At 41.2% G+C, this 26,295-nt stretch overlaps 1 protein-coding gene across 2 annotated transcripts in view; it reads left to right on the forward strand.

Moving 5' to 3' along the window:
• The first annotated feature begins 361 nt into the window (after positions 1-361).
• Positions 362-26,295, forward strand: part of LOC124213593 (uncharacterized protein CG3556) — a 45,466-nt gene continuing 19,532 nt past the window's right edge. For both annotated transcript variants that reach the window (XM_069134257.1, XM_069134258.1), the window contains exons 1-2: positions 362-501; positions 21,458-21,534. In XM_069134257.1, coding sequence (XP_068990358.1) covers positions 500-501; positions 21,458-21,534 — 79 coding nt within the window. In that variant the 5' untranslated portion in view covers positions 362-499. The remainder of the gene's footprint in view (positions 502-21,457; positions 21,535-26,295) is intronic.

The raw sequence follows: 26,295 nt of genomic DNA on the forward strand, positions 1-26,295 counted from the left end.
ACATCAAAGAAAGTGAGGAATAAATGAAAATCCATGAGCACAACGTGTATTAAAAAAAATTCATTCCGAATTATTTTTGACGCCTACAAAAGCGTAAAGGCGCAAAATAAGCATCGAGCTACGCGCTCGCGAAATTCGCGCGCGGAGGATTTAAGCAGAGCTTATACAGCCCAGGATAATTCGCGGGTAACATTTCATCGTTAGATCGAAATGAAACTTGAATATGACAATATTATGGAAGAGGGCGCAGGCGCGATTTGTGAAAACGGCGTTGACGGTCGCTTGTAAGGGAGGGGGAGCGAGGGGAGGGGGAGGCGACGTCGGAGGAAAGCTTTGCGTGTTCGGGTTTCAGTCTGCATTGCGCATTCACCCCTCGAACGCGTCGCTGGAACGACGCTGCCACAAACGCCGCTAACGCCAGACCAACGCCGTCCGTTACTACTTGCCGCTGCTGCTGCGTGATAAACACCGTCGAACGACCGACAACCTGTGCAGGCGAATGTGAGTCAGAGCCTTCTTTCAGCTCCCCGTCCGTTGTTTCGTTTTTTTCCAATCCTTTTTTTTTTTTAGAAATATTGAAATGAATAATAAAATTATTGTTTCCGTTAGGTACGAATATTTATGCGACAACGGAAAAATAGAAAATAGTAAAATTGTAAAGAGAAGATTGGATATCGATGCTTCGTTTCAAGTTGCTTCAATATCGTTACAAAAACTGTTAGAATCGGTGCAAAGTCACGGAAACGGATTTTCATTTTTTTTAGTAGTGAATTCGATATTTTCATTATTGTTGATGATAACCAATATCGGTGCAATGGTGTAAGATCGAATATTTAACGACGTCGAAAATATTTTTCTCGATCAAAAAATTATTTTCGAGATTTTTAACTGTTTTCAAGCCGTTTGATACGAAGCATCGATATGTCAACTTTTGTTATTAATTCCGATACTTACTATTCTTTTGAATTTAAACAGATCTTTATAAATTACTAACTCAATAATTTGATTAATTGGTTAGTGTACGGCTACCTCGCAATGTATCGATATTTGTTCCACTCAGCTTCTTAAAATTCGTTTCGTTCTTCTTACTGTGACAATATAAGAATTTTCGGATTCACGATTTTGGTCACCAAAAATAGAGTAAATTAAATGTTACATTGCTCGTTGAATCCTCGCCTCTTTTATCCTTCAAAAAATGTCTTACATTGCCGTATTCATTATCTCAAGTACACGATCGTAGAAATCTTTCGACGGATGAAATATAATATTGCATACGATAATTGCTAACCGAAAATATACCACAACTTCCACGATGCTCATTAAACTTATCTATACATACCGAATTTCTGACCTTGTTGTTCCGTCGTGAATTTAATAATATATACGTTGGGTCGAATGCATCAGCAGTGAATAAACACCGCCGGTCAATTTACACTCCGATTCTATTGTCATTTCACCGAAAGTATAGATTATACGTCAAATGGGATTTCGATCTGCTTTAATTGTTCATTCTGCACTGGTATTTTCGGCAGACCATCGGGTGCTTTATGTGGTAGACAATTAGGCAAAATCCTAACTGATTGTATATTTAAGCCAGACGCTGTTGATGCGATTGTTAATGTATAAAGTTAGCACCTCGTAATCCAGTTTTTCAGTTTGACTAAAAAAGTAGTTGACTGGAATTGTACCCAAACCGAAGAAAGCTGCATGCTTTGCCACCATAAAAATGTAATTACCACACACTTGGGAATACAGGGATGGGTGATGATTTATTCATATGTCAAATGAATTTTAACACCCCGTGCGAGGCTTCTAATTTTTTAATTCAACTTCATGCAATTATAATATTTGATGTGCGATGCAGCAGAGTAAATTCACCCAGCAAAATGTCGTAACGTTTTCGGTTGTCAAGCGTCGCCGCTAGGCGTCAATTCGACTTGACTATCTGCGTGCCTCCGTGTATCCGTATACCTATATATAACTTGTATATGTATACATATACATATACAGGTATATTTTATATAATAGAAGAAAGTTATAAACCGAGCCGTGAACGAAGCCTCATCTATCTCCGTCAACTTCGCGAGGATTAAATCGACTTGCTGAAAAATAAAGAAAAGAAGAGAATAAAATGAAAAAAAATTCACCTCACCTCGCTGTACCCGCTTGCAAAGAAAATTCGTATCAAATATTCGCGGGACATTTGGTCCTGGGTATAGAAGAAAACCAAGCCGGACCAGCGAACCGTCAGCTGTCCGTCAAAATTTAATTTTTTCAACTTTGCGCGTTGTTTCACGTGTCAGTTTTACAGCTTTTCACGCACCTCGGTTTCTCCATTAATCATACTCATCAAAAAGCGTTCGTTCATTGTTCCGATAATCGTACCCGATCAAGCTTTGGCGGGAATGATTAAAATCGAAACTGTTGAAGGCTCTAATTTACAAAAGACTTTCGTCGAAATTACTTTTGAACAAATTATCTCAATCTCGTTTTCTAATTTATTTTCACTTTTTTATCCGTACGTACTGCTGACGTTCATAAAATTTTTACCCATCTTGTACACAGATCGTGATTGTTCTTTCACTTCGTGGACCAGACATATGCGGTTGTAAATTTTCGAAATTTCGAAGGGTCCTCGATGCCGGAAATATCAAGGAAAAACCGGGCTTCTCATAACTCGTGGAAAAGTAATAGGATTGCAACTTGAAAGCTTTAGGGCATATAGGTAAAAGTGAAAATCCCCTGACGGGTTCGTCTGAGAAGAAGCCCATTTGTCTTTCGCCGCGAGCGTTTCTGCAGGATGCGGATATAAAGCACCGACGAACACTTACATATACATACTTCATGGTACGTAAAGCCATTCGTATGCCAGTGAAGCATGATGCAGGTGTTGGTGTATCGAAATACTGACTGTCGATATTGCAAAAGTAGGCGAGATATATTTTTCACGGGCATATTAAGATTTCGTGGAGCGTTACACACAGTTTCACCCTCATACATTTTGTCGCAGGTGTGCGAGTAATCGTGAAATTCCGTCATTCTTTATGGAGAAAATATTGTGATCGAAATCGCTGAATGTATAAATCCATTGGACTAAATTGGATCGACGTTGATTATACGTTTCCTCTTCTTAAGAGATTGCAATTTCGATAATATAACTATAAACGCGAAAGATTGTTCGCCACGAGTTTTCAGTTCAGTTGAACTGAGATCACCGTATTTTCTCTACGAAATATTTCTTTCCACTAAATCTTTTGAAAATTAATGCAACTTACTTAGTGCGTGGTAAAACTGAACTCTTGAAATTAAACAAAATCACCGCTGCGAAAAGGAACAGACAATATTTGCGGAAGTTTGTAATGATTTTATTGAAAATGGCGAATTTCCATTTTTCAACCCCTCCAAATCAGATCGCGTCAATGGTTCAAGTCTTCTGAATGCCGAAGCCAGATTTTAGTTTGAGTCGTCTGCTTCATTTCCCTGGAGGATGATTCGAACCCTACATGCACTATTTTCTGAGGCGCTAGTTTTGCCGTGCGAGCGTTTGTTTTCGTTTCCGTCGCACTGGAAGACGAAAACATGGGAGACTTTCTTCCGAGTCATTGCGTTCAGTAAGTGTGCAGGTTTAAACCAAGTTTTCATCAAGTCATTTCAAACGAGCAAATGTCAACCGTGGCTGAAATGCCAAATGACACGAAAAGAATTCGAAAGAGAGAGTGGAATAACAGGGTGAGAAATAGAGGAAAAAACTGGCATCTCTTAACGACAACATTAGAATTTTAATTAACAACTGGTAAGTAGTGATCTTTTGAATCGTATTACCAAGACTGGAAATCGGCCATCAGCAGCGTGTGCGAATTGTTTTTCAATCACGGATTTCAAAAGAGACGAAACAGTTTGTAGATATTTGGCGAGAGCGGGATACTCCCAAAGTTCAACAAACAATGAAAAACTTGGAAAGAGATTTTAGAAAACTTGACGACGAACTACTTCACAGACAAAAATTTACCTTTCGGTTATATTTTTACGGCGGTCTTCAATCATTCTCACTTATAAGATAAACTATAAAAAAAGTTTTCGCTTAGTGTGTACTTGTGCTGATACCGTTGTCACATTTTCGCGATCAATCATTGCCAATCTGCGATCAGGATGGGAGGGAGGAGTCGACGTTCGTTCATGTGAGGACCTGATTGTGCCTCATAATCGTGTGCAAAAGCGATTCGATTAGCGATTTGGTATTCACCGAATGTTAAATTACGCGACAGAGAAACGCGAAAACGAATCGCGGACAGATGAATAGAATTGGGGTGAAAAAAATCTGGCGCGAATTTGTTACCCTTTCGTTCGTATAATTTCCCGGAGGCAATCCCTGAGCAATGAAAAAAGTGAGACACATTTTTATGTCGCGTATACTGTATATTGGCGAAGAAGTCAATTCACGTACTTGGCTCTTGGGATAACGTGATAGACCTGAGAAAAGTCGAGAGACAGAGCTGATCGAAAAGTCTGTGAAAGCAGGCGGTTTACGATAAAATCCAATACACTGGAAAAAAAAATAAAAATAAAGGATAACCGAAAAATACCGAAACACTTACTCGACACTCTTGCTTGAGCCCTATTTCTCGCAAAAACTCTGAACCAACCGATTGTTCCAACAATTTTTCTCAAAGTTGGGAAAATATGTTAAAATCCATGGGTGGAGGGTGGAATTTGACGGGCCAATGAGAGAGCATAATTTACGACATTACAGCTGGTCTCGCACGTGCCGATGATAAGTATCAATATGTAAGGAGTAATAGTATCAATTTGCGAAAGACGCCCTGGGGATAAAATGGGTTTTCTTAATACCGCTTCCGCCTTTAAGCTCGGTAGACCAAATTTTACGGTGATTTGACGCGGTTAGGTTTACTCAGGGATAACCCCTCGGCCCTGGCTCGAGAAATTCCCCTCGCTTCTGTTATCGTCTTTCTGCAAGCGTTCGCCCGGTTGCGAAATGTAATGCTTCATCGGGACTCACCGCCTGTGCGCAATATAACCTCGATCCAACGATCCGGCAGTTGGGTCGCCTGCGTTTCCCTTTGGTTACGATTACGGTTCATCTGATATTTGAGATCGAAAATTTATCAACGAATTCGGAAGCCCCTTGTGTTCACCCAATTTTCCATCCTTGCCACTGACGTTCCCTGGCAGTTCATTTATTCCTCGTTGGAGTTTTCCAGCCCCGCCAATTTCAATCTTTCGTATAATGTCCAAAAGCCGTTTGCAAATTTATCAAATTCGTGTACGAGGAAAAAATCTAACTATACCCAATCGTTAATTTTTCCATCACAAGTTTACTCCAGTTGGAATAGTCGGACACACAGACTTGGAATAAATAGATATACTTATCGAAGACTTAATAAATTGGTTGGTCCATACGTCAGACAAAATTTATCCAAATTGTTAAATTTGAAATTGATTGAAATTTTTCTTCGTTCGCATTAACGAAATTTTCCATATTTCCTATCCTGTTTTGAAGGAGGAGATTTTTTATCGTTACAACGGCCTGAGGAAACGCGTTATAGGATATCTTTTCCGGCTTAAACTTAAGCCGCGTGTGAACCGCAACCGTTTTTGAATTTTTCACAAAAAGGATTTTCTTCCGGATAGGGAGACGCGAGATGAGTAAAGCCATGGGCGACGAAATTTCAGAGACACATGCGAGGTCTTTGAGCACGGATGATGCTCGTATGGTTTCCACGATGATGAATAGACCCTCTGCCTTTCCAAACACGGAACGGTGTTGAACCGACGGTTGTAATCACGACGTCATTATGCGTTTTCAGACATCCAGATACAGCCGAGCCTCGAGAATGGTTCAATTAAGGTCCGCCCTGTCTTCTAATGCGCTATTGTTCCGAGATGGGAGCAGGGATTTGCCATATCACGAGGCCGTTTGGTTATCTGCGATATTTCGTTTCTTCGTCGAAGCGATCCGTCTCAATAATGAGGGCATAAATAAAAAAGCGAGTACTTACCCGCAAGGCGTACTCTTTTATACCGCGCGTGTAACAAAAGGCACGAATGTCCTGCAGCTTCGACGAACCGAATTGATGGTGCGTTTATTAGCTGGGAGCAGAATATGCGCCATTCGGTACTGTGAACTGTACAAGGTAATACGAGACGATGCGAAGTACTGATTCGGGGATAAGGAGGCGGTCATAAAAATCAGCGATTTATCGCAGGCTAGTTTAACGGCTGTAGTATAAAGCTCATTCACGATTCACCCTCGGATTACAGTCTCAGCCCAAATTATTTTTGGTGCCACTCGCTATTTGAAATATTCATTCAGCCGATACACGCAGTTAGGCTTTAAACGAGTGATGGAATATATACTAGAGCTCACATCACGGAATTGAATCGCTTATTAAAGGGGATCGGGCGTGGGTTAATTTGGACAAATGGGTAAAATAAAAAAACAGTCGAATTGGATGCACGTGTGCTAGAAAGTTCATTTTTTACATTAACGAAATTATTCCGTGATGTCGGTGAACGATGTAATTTTCGCTGATCAAACTACAGATGAAAGCTTTTTTTCGAATAACTTCCAGGGACCCTGAAAATTTACACCAGTATACAACATATTCCCGATTCTTGCTCGTGACGGATAAACTAAATTGGGTTGCAGACGATTCGTGACACATTAATCTCTTTCGACGGTTTCAACGGTTAGACTGTCAGAATTTACTGCGCAAAAGATCTAATTTCATATCTTTCTACTTTCGTGTATATATGTATGTACACCCAGTAACATAACACGTGGCTTACGGGTTTTCCCCTATTCCAAGGGAAGCTGACCGACCGATTGTAAGAGGACGAGTTGAGAGCGACGCATTATTAAGAGTTTCGATTCACTTTTAAAGAAGTGATTTCTATTACGCGCAGAAGACACCCACCCCTCAATTTTCTCTTCGTTTCTCGACGCTACGCGGATACTTTCTTTTTTTCCTTCGCTCCGTTGTATCCTCTCCTCGATTTCTTCTTTTCTCTCGTCCCATTTCTTGCCGACGTTCTCCTCCTTTTCGCCCGCTTTCGCTTTTCTTTTTTCTTTTCGTTTTCCGAATGTTGCTTGGATTTATACTCCCGTCTATACGTAGGAAAAAGCCATTGTTACGACTTTTCCTTAAATTCAATTTAATTCCATTGAATTCCATTATACTCCATCAAGTTGCCAGCTTGGCCAACCCCTCATCGCCCTCTATAGGCCATGCGGCCCATTGTCCCTCCTCGCACCCTTAACACTGGACGTAGACATGTACGAGCGGAAAACAAATGGTCACCTTCCATTTATCGCTTGCATGCGTATATAGTAACCTACCTATACTGCATACCGACTAACGTTCACTTTGTGAACCTATTTTATGCAGGAAAATCAAGACGTAAACTGCAGCTGCACGGGTAACAAATTTTCACGGCGTGGTGTGATGCCTTGTACTCATAAATTGAAATTTACGATCCTACGCGTACATAATATGAACGTGGATTTGAAAATTAGGTTATCTGCAGTTGAATGCATAAACTTATTACCTCACGCTTCTTTTCCTTTCCTATAAATATTAATAAACCTGCGTGTTTTACCGGGATCGCGGTGTCAGTTTCAACCGCGGTTATTCAACTCGGCTTTTATAGACATTTTACTATTTTAGAACTGCTCATTCACGCGCAGTAAAAACTGTTTATTAAATACAGGCGCAATATCGATCACGCGAAGGCATTAACTTCGACACGTACTGCGTTTCTCGCACCTGAAGCTTCAATGAACGTGGACATGAGATCTACCAGTGATAATTTCTTTCGGTGTTTCTGAGTAGAAAAAGAGTAAGCGCGTGTTTTTATCACCAATTCAATAAAATTAAAATTTCATGTTGACAAGCATAAATCTATAACAGAAACGTGAATTAGCCACTAATTATCGAGTGTATGATACTCGGATTTGCAAAAGTTTTCTCTGTCGGTGTCACCGATTTCTTCTCGTAACTATGTGTAACGTGATTTGAGTCAAGGTGGCCCTCTGCTAGCGAAGGCTCGCAAAAGCGCCATTTATATCAATTTATGATTTCGCAAGTGGCGAAACGTGAAACAATCCTTTTCTGCACTTTACAAAGCAAACTGTCCACCCTTGACAGCGATATACAAAGGTATTAACTTTGTTACTATCACATTTATCACATTTTCATTTCACCCGCTGGGTGATAAATTTCACAATAAAAATACCGAAAAGAAGTGTGTGAGAGGAAAAATAATTGCACGAATATGAATTGTACTCCAGAAATGATAGAGTACGCTTCTTATAATATAAAGTGAGCAATTCGGCGTGTGGAAAGAAATTCAACAAACTCAATTTTAATACTTTTTTTTCTGTTTTAACGTGTTCGATTCACGTTCAATATCAGAATATCTGTCAAGCCATCACGTGCGGCGTTTTTTTCTTGTACCACAAGCGTGTACGAACGGTTCGAAATCGATGGATTGACGTAGTTTGAGAAAAGATCGAAGGTAAGCCGGCATTCGATTCGGGGGAAGAATAAAAGCGTTGTAATAAAATGCAAAATAGTTTACACACTAACGATGACGACTACAATAAATATGTACAGACTGTACATGCCTTGTACAAAATGCCAAACTCTAAAGGTTTATTTGCGGTGGTTCGAAATCGACTTGCAAATGGCATTAGGCCAAGCACGATTCCATCGTACCATATAACATCCGATGCCCCTGATAAACGCGCAATTATTTATATTATACTGACTTGTCACGCGGATAGGATATCCCGATTTCCCCTTGTTACACGCGGTGAGGCTTACACGTGTATATATACCGTGTATATGACACATAGGTATCTGTGTCGTGGCCAACGATCCAGATAAGGATCACCGTTTGGGCTCGATCGATATCGTACCTGGTCACCCGGCTTCCGTGTGTTGAACAATCATGCAAATTTTTTTCGCAAATTGCTGAATTTCTCTGTGTAAGCTCTGTGATAAACGTATGAAAAAGAAAGAAAACTCGGCAGACATAATTACGAAATCTGTCGATTAACGATTTCAGTTCATAGATTCAATTCTGACGTGTAACCTATTTCTTTTTTGGAAATACCGAAACTCGAATTTTTTACTTCAAAACAGCATCTGGCCAGTAAACCTGGCGTAAATTTATTCTCAAACCTTCTTTCAATAAATTTTACGACATTCGTTTCAGGTTTGTCAATTTTTTATTTTTATGGTATTCTCGAAAAATACCGTGCGCGTAGTATGAGATCTAAATTTCAAAGCAGCGTTCCGTCGAACGAAAAGAGACGTTTCATCAAAAATGGAAGAAGCCAGTTCAGCCCCGAATATTTCCGATTTATTACACGGCTGGTGACTCTTTACCTTTGCGGTGTGAAAAAGTTTGTCCGTAACGCGATACGCATCAGCAGTGGAAGTTAGATAGCTGCAGACAAAGTTGATTTCCCAGTCAACCGTTATATACGTGACCTCTCGTTATCTCCTGGGTCGGAAATAAAGTTAACACGAGTTCCGCTACGAAGCGAGAGGATCGTAAACTTTCCGAGTAGAATCGTCTCGATTAGTTTTGGCGACGGTTCGAGGATGATCGCTAGCGGATTGATTAAAGCTCCGAGTCACCCCGCGGGCTTCGACTGCCGGTTGAATTAGTCATACGCGTGTGCAATTCCGTCGAGAGGACGGGACGATGCGGAGACAGACGCGCGGCGTAGAACCGACACGTCGATAATTGTCTCGACCATGTTCGAGGCTTTCTATCTACACCTGTGACAACAGTCACCAGCCGCCCCTGGAATCGGATCAATTTCCCCAGTCGAAAATTAATCGGATCCGTGATTATCCCAGAGAATTCCGTGACGCGCGATGCACTTTCCGTGCAGTCAAACTCGGGAATTCCCTCGTCAGTCTTCCCGTTTTCCCAACTTTACCGGACGCTCTCCTCGAATCCCTCAGAATCCCTCGAGCATCCCTCCGACGACACGAGGCCAGTAATTTGCTTTATAGCGGTTCTCATGGTTTCGTGGTTTACGTTGGTCGTACACGGTTCCACTGCGAGGAATTCCCTCAATCCGAGGTCTGGTTTTGATATTTATTGTAAAGTCTGATGATTGCAATTTGCAGTGATTTTTTTTCCCGACGGAATATAAATGACAGGAGAGAAATTTAAAAATACCGTACTATCCTGACCAAAATGTTACTCGATACTTCAAAGCAAGATGCTGGGAATGTGTGAGAAAATTACCATAAGTGTTCAAAAGAGACGCGAAATTTATTAGAAACGTCTTGAGTGAAAACTACGAGAATGACAGGATTTGAAAAATAACCGAGGCGCTAAAAATTCTTGTTTTGATGCGGGATAAAAATTATGGCCGGTATTTTTTCAGACACGTCCAAAGCTACTGTATATCATGCTGGAGAAAAGCGTGTAACGTATCTCTGAACCCTTGCGGTAACCGCTGGTGAGTTGCTTTCGTATATAGTCGTAAATCACGCCGCCGAGCTTGTATTTACAGTGGGATATCTCACGTTCTCCACACCCGGTTGGCAATTTCAATTAAACTCGACTCGGATTCCGCTGTATAATTGCCAAGCACCCTTTAAGTGGATCGCGAATCTACTTGGCGACAAAAACTGGGACAGCGTAGCAACCGAAGCTCAGGCGTCTATTAATCGGGGGGGGACTGTAATTTGTCAGAAGAGAAGCGCGCAATGAATATCAATATTCGATCCGGACGAAAGATCCAAATCCAGCCGACGATTTCGAATTTCAAATCCTAGACTTTTTAAAAATACTTTTCGATAACGGGAGGTGATTTGATTTTGGAGACGCTGAATTTTGAAAAATGCAAAAAACAGGAAAGGAAAAAAAAAACACATCTACGAAATTGCCAAGGATTTTCACTGCTACGCTTCGACTTGAAATACTGGACTACTTGAAATTCCAATTTGAGTGGTCGACGCATATTCATCGGACCGAATTGCTCAGCAGCTTGATTCTGCAGCAACGTTAATTCCTAATGAACGGGTAACGGGAGTAAATTGATGTTAATTATGGATGGCAGGGCTGACCCATCACTTTGTTAGGTGTTGGCTGACCGAGCTGTTTAATGTACCCGGTAATCGGGACGGCCATCTATTAGACGTTTATTCCTTCGTTGTGCACGAATACATATGGGAAAGCTTCGCGCGGTCTCATCACTCATTCATCCCCAAAATGTTGCAGACCCCTCGATACTGTATTCGGATTAAATTCTGATTCTCATGATTTGAAAGCGGTAGTTACTCGACTGTGGATGACACCAAACTCCGATGACGATGAATGCCTGAATCATGACGAGGCAGAGGTTATCATAAGTTTGACGTCGATATTGAATGATAGCTAAATTTTCAACGTTTCTGCAATTTTGTGCGACAAAGCTCCGTGAATCGAGGGAAACAAGTGAAATTTTTCGTATCTGTTAAGTGGTTAAGATGGATGCCGGTAATGCAATGGTGCGGTTAAGCCACGAAATGAGGACGCCTCTGGAGCTCAACAACCCTAAATTTATAGCTTAAATGCGCCTCAATTGACTCACTTAAAGCTTTTTGTAAGACGTTCACCTCGATTGCGGATCCCAGGCTCGCCCTGCAAGTGATTGATTTTACCAAGTTGGTTGGTTTTAAACCACAGACTTAAGATGATAAGCGTTAGGATAACTTGCGGTTTTCGTAATCCAATCTTGGAAATGGAGAAAAAATTGAAAACAAATCAAACCAGATGATCTCCGTAATATCAGAGTGCAGCTTAGTGTTTGGAGAAAGAACTGGTTCTGAAAATCATAAAAACGTACGCCAATTTGCGATTGAATTATTCGCCCCGAGGAGCGTGTTTACATACTTATGTATATAAAAATCTAGCCGCAGAAATATAAATCGTGATAAAGCTCCGAGTGACGATGTAGATATTCTGAGGTTCGCAAATAATCCCGACCGTTTGTCGGCAAGTTTTTCTCCAACACGGGCAACGATGCGGTGAAAATTAGAATTAATTTCCTGCCAGAGATTGCAAGCAAACTCGAATCCTGATAATTTAATAAGCCACGTTTGCTCGCAATTCCTTTATCCAAATATTTGATTCCTCAACGATTTTCCGGTGAAAACGGATGATGAAAATTAAATTGCTTGTTCATTACCGCATCCGGATCACGCGAATCAATTAGGTTTCTGATCATGATCGTATTAGTCCGACGAGCGATGAACATCTGTGAAGCTTACAGGTATACTTTTGACCCCTTTTTAATCAGCCCAAAGCCGCGTCCGTCGCCGGCCGGCCAACCTGCGGAAAAGGGATAAAAAGCGAAAAATAATGTTCATCATTTGAACCCTTGGTAGCACAAGTCGGACGCTAGGGACGCCGGGCGTCGAGGCGGCGCGCGTGATATTGCGTGGGATCGATATCATGGCGCCAGCTAGCCTCTAGGTATCCCGTTAACGGTACACGTACAATCTATAAGGTGCGCTATACGTAATTTTCATGCTTAAGTCCGTCGCCCGCGGTCTTCGCGCGGCTTAATCCCGACCACGGTTGGGAGAAGGGTGGTGGCTGTGCATTCGAGGTATAAGGTTCATAAAATTGCAGACTCAATTTACGGCCCGACTCTTGTTACGACGATCTGCATTGAAGACGAGACTCGAGGGGCTTCGAAAGAAATTTGCATCGTTTCACGTGGAAGGTGACATGTCCGTCTTACTCGTTTCGAGCCGCGTCAATCAGTCATTCAAATTCACCCGAGGTTGTGCAAAGTTACTCGGACTTACGTAGTCGGAATTACGCGAATTCATGTGAAGTCACTCGAAGGCATGCGGAGTCACGAGAAACTGTCTAAAGTGAAACGGAGTCAGTGGTAAAAGCCATGTTTGTTTGATTGACGAAATTTGGAGCATCCACGGTTAGAAAAAAAATGTCCCGGCAAGTCCACTAAAATTTTTGGGTCGGTTTGACCATTTTTCGATGTATTACCAAGCAAAACGTACAAATTAAATGTTGTTACGACAATTTTAATGTTAAAATTACAATAATTTGTGTCACATTTACTAACAGAAATGTAACAAATAGCTCAAATATGAAGTGGACCTGCTGGGACATTACGTTTAGTTCAATTTTTCTAGAAGTGTACTTTCGTCTTTAGACTTGAAACTAATTATAGCGACAGCTCGTAACTTGGAATAAAAATATTTGGCTATTTACGGAGTAATTGGATAATAAACTTGCCGAAGCGAGACACCCGCTACACTGATGCGAGTAACGATCCAGTAATTGACTTTCGTCGTGTTAAATGAAAAAAAAAACTAGCTACGTTTTATGAAATTATTCTCGATGCAGCGGTTACAAGTATATATGTTCTTCGGTAATACGTAACCTACCACCGGAACAATTTGGTTCTTTTCAAAAATTTTTGCAAACCTTGATGAGTTCGTTCAACTAAGAGTTTACAACGTAAAGATCAACGGTTTCGTACTGGGATGTTTGAGTGGTTCTTGCGTTCTCCGAGCTTTAAAAAGCAGCAAACGGCTCCTGATAATATTAAATATCAGAATCAACAGTTGGATCGTTGAATCACTGATTTTTTTCCTTATCTCGATGAACGTATGATGCTGTTTTACTTTTCAGAGGGTTTTAAAGTTCGTTAGACATCCTTATGCATTAGGATCACGGTAATTTGAAATAGAGTACCACTTCCCTACACAAGTATATTATATATGATACTTCCGTACCATTTTCCCATTATCGATGTAATTACATATTTGCATAGAATAACCTGTGAACACCGGTGTGTAGGTGACTATCGTAAAAATAACACGTTCGCTTGCTCTTTCCATGAAGTAAACAGTCATCGCGTACTTGAGAGCTGGAACTGGAGCTACTTTATAATCTGCGTGCTACCTTCCGACAGCCGAATGTCACGACCACTTAAACACTCCTCTTTTTGCTGCCGCTCTGTACGTATGCGGTAAAAAGCCAAGGGTCAATTCACGCTGCACAAACTCGCTACTAATACACGTGGCACAGTTTTCCAACTTGCATGCAGTACTGCCTTTACTCCGTCTAAACATGACACATGATGTAGGGTATTGACCTCCAGGATTTCCATTTGATTACCGCACTCCGATACTTGTGGAATGAATTCCAGGGAAAGAAGAACTTTAATGAAAAACCCTTGGAGACCATTTTAATAGTTCATGTTCCAAACTTTCGTTTTGTAAACGTGACAAACCGTTCGAACAATTCAACTTGTTTCAGCGGATAATTACTAACTTATCGATTTATCGACATATGTTTTGCTGTAGATTTAACGAGTTACAGCCATGCTGTGACTGTGAACGCAATGAATTGTCAAACACACGAAAGAAACGACTGAGAAGTTAGACTCGTCGGTTGAAGACACTGTGAACTGCATACGACGAAGTTCCAACAGTTAATTTTGAGCAACGGCCTAGGCGTCATTACGGCCAGAGGAACATCCAGAAGCACGTTGCATGCTACTAATCGCTGCTATGTCGTCCCTTCATCGAATATACATGGGATAATCGAAGCATAGACGCAGAGTGAGCGAGTACGATGGCTGTAGAAGAGCCCGGGACTCTTACAGATGTCGCGTGGTCCGCGTTTTCGCCAGATGACGAAGACCGCGAGGATAGTCGGGGTTAATTGGCTACGTTTCAGTGAAATAGGCGGAGGTATGCATAGGCTCGGGGGTGGGCCAGGCACGGTCTGCGCCATTTGTCGGAGATCCGGTGCGGCCTCAATATCCGCTCTTAATAGCCGCCCGCGCCAGTCCCTCGAGTTAGTACAATGAGCGCCATATCGCGATGAAATTGGCGGGTGCTACGCCCCTCCGAGCCGAGTTTGCTCGATATCCTTGTATTGAGAAAGGAGGTTAACAGCCCCGGGATCATCGGGCACGCATTCTGGATCAGGTCGAGGACGAGGACCCGAATGAACGTCGACAGAACTTCGTCCTGGCCGTCGTGTAACCCCACGAAGCTATTTGGAATGGTTCGATTCATTGAGTGGTCAAGGTCCCAAAGGTCAATAACTCGGGACCATCGATCGTCGCTTGGAGATTGTGTTTACCTTGGCGAACGGCTGGCTTACAGATTTCTTGGATTCGGTCTGTTCCATACAATGCGGATGTCAACATATAGACAATTTCTTTCCATCACAGACATCGAGTTTTTGTAGTGCGTAACACGCTGACACCGTGATGACCTGATTCGTGTAAAGAACCCTGCTCATGGAGTTGCTCAATGGTGCAGAAATCGACGCAAACATGGTGAACAACGTCCAGGCACCGATCTAGCCTCGGGACTATTTTCTTGTTCGAATTTCAAGGCGTGAAGGAAACGCTTGAAATTCCCACACTTGTACTCTTCCAGTTCATAAAAATGTATTGCGTAATTTTGTTCGTTACATGTATGAAAAAGCTCGGTCATAAATTAGTCAAACTCTTCATAACGATCGGTTGACACGGTTTAAAGTTGTGGCATGAATTTCCGCTAAAAGCCGTTTGGCATAATCATGCGATACGTTCCGTTCCGCACGTACCATATTCCGTTGCATTATGCCGTGGTCGTAGTCGCGGGAAGATGATTATCATAAATGGCCTTTGGTGGCGGTTGATCGACCAAACTCTCGTTTCAGCGAGCAGTTAGTTAGTTAGTTAGTTGTCAACTCGATACAAGTTAGCACCGTCTAGGAAGTTCACATACCTAGTATACTGTAGGTGGGTACCCTTTGAGGATTGGTAGGAGAACTCATCTTCCCGGGATTTGAAGTGAACCATTTGCTGCGAATCTCTCTCGATCTTCGTATTACACACTCTTGCTTCGAGTTTGCTATTGAGAGAAAATCAAAGCGTGAACTGCATACGTGGATCGAGCGAAAGATTATTTGAAGAGATACTTTCTCTGATCGGCGTAGTTAATTAAGTATTATTAAGTACAGGCGATACACGTTATACTGTTTATAGATAAGAAGAAAATCTGTGACACACCAGAACGAGGTATTTTAAATGTTCTTCATCATCGAGGAATTCACGAATCCGAATCTGAGACATGTTTCGATTAAAGATGGAGAATCGTCTTCAAATGTAATGGAACTTTGGTTAATCATCTACTCGCTGTCCTCCTTCGAATCTTGTCGATGCAACTCGTCACGTTCTGTAATCCTGTTATGTAAATCTACCGTATCCTACAGCGGATCATTCCGCGGTTCGCCGTAACTGACAGTGTCGAAATTGTAAATTCCGGTGAATCTTCCCCTTGGAAATTGTGAATTTCCACTAGTTCGTACGTAAAGTGTCATCTGCTCCGGTGGACTATGGCAGGGACGTCGCCGCCGATGTCAAACCCCGAAATAGAAGGGTAGTGATATACGGATGGGTTATTTTTAGACGCGAAGGGTCTGTTCGCCTGGAAAAGCAGGGTTCCCCCGATTTTGCGTGATCAGCGGCACTACGGACTGCACTAAAAGAAGGGGACGGGAAACGCTCGACCTGCCGATGGTGCCTTGCTAACGATTTTCCGGCAACCTCGAGTGATCAAACGTTAGACGAGTAGGTACGCTAAATAATATCGTGAGAAACTAACAAAACTGTCCATTAAACGCCGGTGAACAAATAAACTCTGTCATACGGTGAGCAGCGAGTTAACGATCGATGCATGGTCCGGACGAAAGGGTAAATTTTCATCAGATTTCTTTATCGAATTCTGTACAATTATATCGATGGTCGGTAGCGCGATGATGATTTTATATTTTACACACCCCTAAATTACGTATCATGGAACGCAGTTTCGGAACTTCGTGCGGAATGCGGTGTATGGAAATTTGGGGATCAACTCTAAAACTACTCGGATCTTGAGTGTCGGTTAAAGGAAACGCCGCGATGGGGTTTGATCGAGGTATTAGAACGTAATATGCGTGAGTACGAGGCGCTATTTCGCTTGATATTCGGATCACGTGTTGCCCATACACACGTGCCTCTATCGGGTGCTCCGCGCTGTAATTTACTCGAGCAGGTGTGCGACGTGGCTTGTTAGACCGAACCGAATTAAGTTCACCTGCCGTGCGGAAAAAAAAACCAGTTCAATTTACAGAGCGGTATAATTCACCCCCGACGACAGAACGTGGCGAGTTTTCGTTCGAAGATAAAAATCTTTCGCTGAAAATGAAGCGTTTTTCACGTATTCCCTGAACGCGAATGCAAAATTATATCGCAGCGGTGAAGGATTTTCGCGTCTTCGGTTTAGCTGTATCGCTATGCAGAGAGTAGGAGTTTCTTTATACGTACGTATAAATTATTCTACAGATATGTAACGCGTTTAGCTTGTTGGAGTTTGCTGACACGGCATGAATTTTAAATCGGAATTTTGTGTACTTCGAACTTGGTTTCAAAGAGGACTCTTTTTCCTGCGAATGCGAGAGCTTTCGAGGCATGAAATTGATCTGACAACCAGGGGCCGCGAAAATAAAAATAACGATAATAATGTGTGGAGGCAAAAAAAACGAGGGTAGAAAAAAGAATGTTTTACGTTTCTTCTGTGCGCGGTTGTGCGATATTGGGGCGTGCTTTGGAAAGTTAGAATCTGAAAATCCAGACGGTTCGCGAGAATCGCGGGTAATAAAAGTATTTTGAAATAAAGCTCATACTTCCTGTGCGAATACCGGTGAATACGGGATGGAATAAAACCGGATGTAACGTACCGCGCGTACTGACCGAGTTGACGTTTTTAATACCACGTTTTTCTCGCAGCTTTTTTCGGAACACTTTTTTTTCAACCCACTGCCGGTGAATCGGGAAAACAATTTCGGGATATGGATTTTTGACATGAGCAGGTGGAGGCGCGTGATTTCGGACATCGTTCCGGCAAACAGCCTCGTGTATTCACAATTTACGTTACGCGTGTTCACTAAGCGGACCGTAAAACTTCGAAACGATGAACAAAACGTCTCCGGGTGTAAGTTAATACAGCTCGAGTCTAGCCGCACTTCCATCCCTTATATTATTGTAATCTTATGCGCCGGGAGAAAGCCCTTTGCGAATTTAAGCTCGGAGCTTATGTTGCATTACGGGTAATCCCCGTGGGCTAGTCCTGAATCCCAGAACGTTTGCACTGAGGTTCGCGTTCCTCGAATTAATGTTTCGCTTCAGGTTGATGCAATCCTACACGGCTACCCGGTGTATGGAAAACAGCAACCCGCCGACGTTTGCTTAGGTTTGCAACGTTCTAAACAGACCGCTCAGACAAACAAACCCTCGCAAGAACAAGCCTGCCAATATTTGACGTTGATTGTTACCGCATTTACATCATCGTCGTCCACAGCTACTCGATCATTCGGATCAATACATCAACACTCCTGCAAACATCTTGAATGAGTTTTCTAATAACGTGCAACTTATGAAAATTATTTATTACTACTACCCGTCCAACGCATCGTTGTTTCATCCATTAGCAAATAGCTTGCAGATTGAAAATATTCCAATACTAACGAAGAATTTGGATGAAACTGTGCAAAATTTTTGCCGACATATCAAAATATTTTTATATATGTTTCTACTTAGTCCGGGAATATTTTGTTCAAAAATGTTCTTCAGTAATTAATTTTAAACGGAAGAAGATATTGATTGGGTTGAAAATTTTCTTCAGCGAAAAAATTATTTTTCTTCTTTCGTGGAAAGACGAGAAATTTCACTTCAAACCTAGATCCACATAGGAATTCGGGGTTCTGTATCTATTTAAGGGTGTCGTCGTGTTCGAAAAGTGGTTGAACAATAAATTGGCAAAAGTTCAAGGACGAGGATTTGAACTAGGAGTTCTTCAGCCACTCTTTCTTAGGTTTATACGAATATGCCCGTACAGGTGGGAAATCGATTCGAATGAAACCGCAGATAAAATGAATAAAACGAATGTCAGAAAATGACTACAACCCTATTATCGTCACTATTATAACCCTTTTTCTCTCCAGTTTTCTCCGACTGCACACTGCATCGCTATACCTATAATATATACTCTGCTAGAATACTAAGTGTGAGCCGAAGATTGATATAGGAAAATATCGACAGCTTCTCCTAATTGGTTTTTTTTTACAGGAGTATAAGTAATGAATGAAAACCTGAACCGAAAGGGTTTTCATTCGGTTCCGCACGATGAAGGAAACTTTCTCATGCAATCTGCACTTCCTACTAATTTTACCACGCGTTGTTTTGACCGAACCTGCGTAAATGAAATCTAAAAAAAAAGAAAAAAAATCCTCACGTTGATGAAGGTACAGTAAATATCTCTTGCAATTGCCGGTGCAGTAAGGATCGACCAGGATAATTTATTTTTGTTTTATGTGATATAAAAAGTAATCAAAAAAATGTTGAGGGCTTCAGACAATCTCGATCCGCTTCATGCTCAGTTTCAAAGGCTTACATGGGTAGCGAAATGTGGCATTAGACTTCAAATAACGGGAATATTTATAGCCTAAGGGATGAACTTGCGTACTAAACTTGTTTGTACAACGGACGTCAAAGAGAAACGAGGGAATTTCAGGGTCTTCGTTGATTCACGTGCCTCTATAATGCGGATGATTAGACGTTCAGCTAAACGCCTATTCCGAATCTCGCATACCCACGGAAAATCAATTTAACGAATAACATATATAATGGTATCGTGTAGGAAATCAATTATAATACAGCGTAACGGGAACCAGTCGGTTAACATATCCAAGGGAAAAGGAACAGCTGTTGTACATATTCGAGGTTTCATTACCGGGCAGAAAAATAAAAATCGAGCCACTTATTGGCTGGTAGAAAGGAGATAATCTCACAATGTTTCAAATTTTCATTATCTTTCTCCGAATTATCGGATCGCAATAACACGAGGGGGTGTATTTTTATAACTCGGCGAGAATCGGAGCGTAGTAAGAGGGAAAAAGAGGAAGAGCGAGGTGTTGTGCGAGAGCCTGGAAGAGAAGCCAGTGAGGAATTTGAGGTGAACTGACGTTGTAATTTATTTCGCCGATATTATCATGGCTTCGATTATATGCCACCCTGCCATTTTCCTTACCCAGTCTAATTTCCCAGAGTGCCGACCGTTTTATCACCAACCACCGGCAGCTTCTTTGATTCTTGATAATAAAAATGTGGGCTGAAATTGGAAGATCAGGCGTCGGGGAAAACGACCTCGCCAGATGTCTTTAAGTACTGCCGAAGGCTTCGGCACTTTTTCTTATATTCTTTTCTATTTCACGAGACCTCTTCGCTGCTCCATTCGAATATTTTCAACCCAATTACCAACGTAATATCTTGGCCGGTAATAATGATTATAATGATAATGATAATGATATTTAGGTTAACGCGTAATCACGCTGCACCCGTTGCGGCGCTCATTCATATTGACAATCTGCTCAGTTTCTTCCGAGCAAACTTTTGCCAACTTTCCCGGAGTAAAAATTAGTCACGCGACTCAATCTCATATTTAAAGAAGGCTGGTCGGCCGAAAAACGAGCCTTTTTATTAACTTCGTCAACAGTTCGCACATCCGATATATGTTTTCTGTGTCACAAATTTCTCTTGAAAAATTCGAAAGTGGGAAGCACTGAAAATATAAATTAAAGTTTCGATACCGAAGCTTAGTTTCGAATCGGTTGAAAACGGTAAAAAATATAATTTATTTTCTACAAAGTGACTATAGCAAATTTCTTTGTCTTCTGCCGTCAATTCAATACTGCGATTTTTTTTTCATCTTAATTAATATCGAGTTAAAAAATTGAGTATTTAACAATGTCAACGTAATAAAAAAAAAAGAAAATTATGTTTGAACTTGTAGAAAATATAGTATATTAAATTAAATGAGCCATCGTAAAGTGAAATCGAACGAATCTATAAAATTGTTAATCATTTTGACGCAATCTGAAAAGAACCATCGATAGCCAAAATTTTTAAAGAGATCTTCACAGCTTATGTAAATGTATAATAATTTTACGAATACTCGACGTACAAATACAACTTGTAATAAGATTAATAAAAAGTTTCAATTTTCAGCCAACCAACCTACTTAATTAATCCTGAGCTGCATCAATTTCCAAAAGAATTTCCACCGGGCTGCAATATAAAATATGCAAGCTTTAATCAGCTCGCGCTATTCGCACAAGTTCGCCAACTTTTTTTCCTCTGGAATTATTTTGCCACAAGAGTCAACGTCTTACGCGCATCTCGCCTCAAATTTTTGGCACCTAGTCTCTGCCTCAAGCAAGTGAAAATAATGTACATTTATTTCAAAATGTATTCGCTTCCTGTATTGCTTGCTAACATCGTCACAGCAGGCGTAAAAAATTATTCCATTCCATCAAACTTCTGTTTCTGTATAATCTTTCTTATCTTTTTCAGGAATATGTGGGGCCGAGCAAACATGGGAGTCGTCGTCCTGTTCTTGGTCGTCCTCTGCGCCATTGCTAATGCGGAAGGTAAGTGGCACAACGATCATAGAATGGGGTGATTTTTTTCCTTGTATTGTGGCTTTTTTTGTCCAATTAAAACGGATTGATTTCCCGTCCAAAAAGTGATCGACAAGCCCTTGATCCGAGTCTGACGTGGAGCAAATTTTCACGTGTGCAAATTGAATTTCCTGCTATTCCGGAAAGGCCACCATTATCTTTCGTATATCCTGGTCTATTTCGGCGCGCAAGATTGATTGACCCGTTTTATATACGTATATATATATATATATCTGTACACATGTATGTGTGCATCGAAATTGGCGAAATATACGAAAAATAAGCGGCAAACCGTCAATCATAGAGATAGTTCTCCTTTTCAGGAATTGTGACTCGGATACTCGCCAAATTGGGCACGAAAGACTTTTCCTCCCGAGAGAACACAACATGTCGCCGAAAGGATGTGCTAGCTAAATTTGCGAACGTGACGCGATTCACAAACGCGTCTTATGTACCACTCAGATCCTATTTTCCGGGCAAACGTTTCGAGACTCCAAATGCAACTTGTACTCGCGCAAGCTTTTTCCACGTTATTAAAAAGCTTCACGAACAATCTCGCTGAGCGGATGAGCCGATGATCCGACCGCGTCCAGGATCACTTTATTTTCACCCCTGATATAGTGTCATGTTAATTCACTACAGAACGTGACGAGGAAATTTCGCCAAGATAATTACGTCACGTGTTCCGGGGTGATTGTTTCACTTCCGCGTGTCGAAGGCATATACGAGTCTGTTGGTTCTTTATGATATGTGCAAAAGGTGGTAGAAATGGTGAAAGCGAGCCTCGATCAATGGTTGAAATACGGCATGTTTGTCCCTGGACAAAGTTTCTTCTTGGAAATAACAACGGAAATAAGAATAATTGTAACGAGACGCTGCAAAGGTATAATTTACTTTTTAATAATGGCGATATTTCGTCTTTGAGTCTCAGTGTCGGTATATCTTCTGAAAATATTCTGGTGTTCTCGCCGAAATTCTTGAATTCTTCTGCCGAACAGACACGACGAATTTCTTTCTCCTTTGAGATAAAAGAAACGAGCAGCTGGTATTCATTCGAGCCAGACAGAGTCTCCTCTGCGAAATAGCGAGTATCGCATCGTCTGATGAATGAGAAAAAGAAGGAAGAAGCGAAGCGCGGCCCTCGCAATCAGAACTTCGTCTCTGCACCGCGTCGTTTACACTCTGGAGAACTTGCTCGCTTGTATAACCTAGCATTTTCACGTACAGGCATCCCGCGTACGGTACAAATATGTCTGTGTATAAAATTATCGAGAAATTCAATTTCAATATTGAATATCGCGACGAGAGGCAAGGAAATCCGATGCGCGGTAATCAGATTTAAAATCCTTTTCCTCTTGAAAATGAGAATTTAGTGCCTGCAGTGATGAGGAAATAAGTCGAATCCTTGCCCATAGATGTTTTCTCGTACTTTAAACTCCTTGACAGTTATTATAGAATTGGACAATATTATTTTTTGTCCCCTGATTTCTCGTCACATTAATCTTGGTAACTTGAGCTTCATCAGGGAAGAGCTTTTCGTTCTATTCAATATCAAAAGTGTATCAAGTGTTGTGGAAAACTTTCAAGGCATTGTGAAGGAAAATTCATTAGTGAAATTTGGTGCGTTACGAAACGAGTCCTAAAATTTTCAATGGATGATACTATACAAGATTTCCCGAGGAACAAAGTTCTGCGATAAAAAATCACGCGTGAAGAATGTTACAATTTATTTCAGTGTAAGAGATAAATCTTCGAAAACTTTGTTGGGCGTAATATTTTTTTCTCCAAAGCCTGGCACTTGAACCTGAAAATTGTAGGGGACTGATCTTTTTTATTTTTACATCTCATAATATTATCAAGTTTCTAGTCAGCTTTTACACAATTTCAGTGAGGTTTCTCTTTAATTAACGCAAAAATTTCAGTCCTCGAACTTTCGACCACAACTGTTCCTCGCCTCTTCGGTTCTTCCCTCCGGTGATTAGGCTCAGGAATTTCTTGAAATTGGAAAACTCTTTCGAGACCGTGAAATTCGCACGGTACGTAGGAAGGTTAATTTGGAATATGAGAATTGCAAAACAAAAAGCCCCTTTTATCCGAGAAAAAACAAGCTGGTTGAAAGTCTGTCTGGTGATTTCCGATCGGTTGCTTCATTGGTGCGCTAACTATTGTTTTTCCTTAGATATCATCAGCTGCGAATATCGGTTGCGGAATCGTCAATCGGCAGAATGCGTGTATATACATATAATTCGATTACCGAATATTTATGATATTCAATGAGAGAGAGCAAAGCAATATTTTTGAATAGATTCTGCATTAACTGGTTATTTTGAACTTATAATACTGCACCCGTGGCTTTTGTGACTGTAAATTTGTTTAAATCGGATGTTCGAAACGGTTATAAATATTAAACGAAATTGAGCCCAACGTCGCGTCATCGGAGGAGTTTTTGCTTTCTTGTAGCAGCGTCAGTTCCGCCGTTGGAGAAATCGCTTAAATATAAGCGTCAAAAGATTCGCCCGAGTCTCGACTCGCAAAGTTTTTGACATAATATTATGCAGAGTGCGGACTTGCCGTGTGAGAACTTTAAATCTTGTTAATTATTTCTAGCGGTAATTTACCCTCCGCAATTTTCCTCTCGCTCACTGGCGCAATGCGTAGATCTATACCAACGAACCTCTTGATTGGATCGCGAAACAAGTGCAGTAAAAAGTGTAAAAAGCTTTTTCCTGAGCGCAGTCGTGATTTAATTTCCTGGGATCACGATTCGGTTTCACCTCTCAAGCATAATCTAAACTTTCCTGCTTTAAAAGGTACGGCTGCTGCTCCTGAAACAATCCAACGATGTACTTTTGCTTGATTGGAATTCGTGAGATACGTGTGCGATTTTCTTTCCAAACTTACGAGAGACCAAAAATCTTCATCATCCGAAGACACGATGATTTTTTTGCTTGTCATTTTTGGCTGAGTTTCAAAATTTTCTTCCTATTATGGTAAATATAGACGATAATATTAACTGTATAAAAATTTTTATCGCGATTTCCTCCACTGTAGTGAAAGTTGTTTGTTTTCGGAGAAGAACGGTGCCTTGTGAAGAAAATTTGGACCATGAAGTGTACCTTAAACTTTACGAATACCAACTTGTTTTACTGATAAATGGACCTATATGTGCTTTCACGAATCGATCACGTAGCATGTGGTTTTTGATATTTGAACAGCGCGTATCGAGCGTGTATTCGGGGATTTATAAAACACTGAAGAAAAGTCAATATTCGCATCCGCTGGTAATTAATCAGTTTCCGTGAGATACAGCGGAGGTTTCGCCGTAGGCGTTCGACTTTCGACCCCGTGAATAATAGCAGTACACGTGAATACAGCCTGCAGTATACATGTTATATACGTATGTAGTGTATACAGTATATTTCACAACTCTTGTGAAAAGTTCCCGGGGAGGAACAGCCCGTAGAACCCCGGGGGGCAAACAAAGTTCAAGTAGAACTTGATTCGAGTTTGAGAATTGTTTCCGAGGTAGCTGCTTGCATGCTTAGAGAAGAGGGCGTTGAAATTTTACGCGGGGTAAGACTTTCAATTTCAAAATTTCGTCCAAGCCTCGGTTTTGAGAAAAAAAGAAAAAAAAACAAATTGATAGCCAATTCAATGAAAAGGTTGCTTTAGAATGATAGCTAATACAAATAATTTAGTCAACATAAATTTTGTCTGGGTTGAAAAGCGTTGGTCTACAAGTTGGCACGGAATACCCTGTATATTTTACCACACTGTGCAGATAAACATCGGGTCGCACAATTCGGTCGTTCAATTACAATTTACTCCGCCTCGTGTTGCCTCCACACACGGATTCATGTACCCCAATTTATCATTAGTGTGAACACGCAGCATTTCATTCTCCCCCTTTTTCCTCGAGCAGTGATGTATCGCCTCTATTCGTTAGGCTTTCGGGAATTTTACGGGTATGCAGGGCCTTCGACCTGTGTCAAGATGGTCCTTAATACGAAAAAGCAGAGGACGAAAGAAAACAGCCAGACTCTTTATTTCCGCACCTTTTTCTACCAACGTCTCTCCCAATGTCGAGAACAGGTGTTAAAACACGAAAAGAAAACGCCTTGTTTATTTTGCGTTAGTTATTCGACCGACTCTTAAATAACTGTATAAGAATCGATGATTTGTTTTTCACACGACATCGGAACAGAACTTTTATTGAACTGGCATATAAAGAAAGAATTATTTGATGTTACCAAAAACGTGACGCGAAAAATGTATCAAAATTGATTTAAAAAAAGCTATCAAAACAATAAATTAGCTTATTGAGCGTAATCGCATTTATAATCGATGCATCATTTTTTTTCTGGCGTATTCGGTAAACGCGACAAATTTTTTGCCGTGTGTGACTTCGAGAAGGCAGAAAGAGCGATGGCGGCGGGTATGGGATAAACCTACGATCCAGATCTCCAGAGAAATATGTTGCGCCCGATCCTTAAAGTCGCTGTTACGCTCGGGAGGATTTTATTTCCGTGAGTAAGGGAAAGCCGGCGTGATTCTAAAGCGCGGATGTCACGAGCGCTATCGCTGGGATGTTGAAATTGCGTAAACTCATCCCTGAAGAAAAACAGGACATGCGGTGGAATGTACCGAAATTGGTTGGCTGCTGAGATGTCTGGAATCGAAACCGCGCCGCGTTGTTTCGCTTTAGGTACTCGAGCCCACGCAGACGTTCGA

The sequence above is a fragment of the Neodiprion pinetum genome, chromosome 3 (assembly GCF_021155775.2).
Source record: "Neodiprion pinetum isolate iyNeoPine1 chromosome 3, iyNeoPine1.2, whole genome shotgun sequence".
NCBI classification, from domain to species: domain Eukaryota; kingdom Metazoa; phylum Arthropoda; class Insecta; order Hymenoptera; family Diprionidae; genus Neodiprion; species Neodiprion pinetum.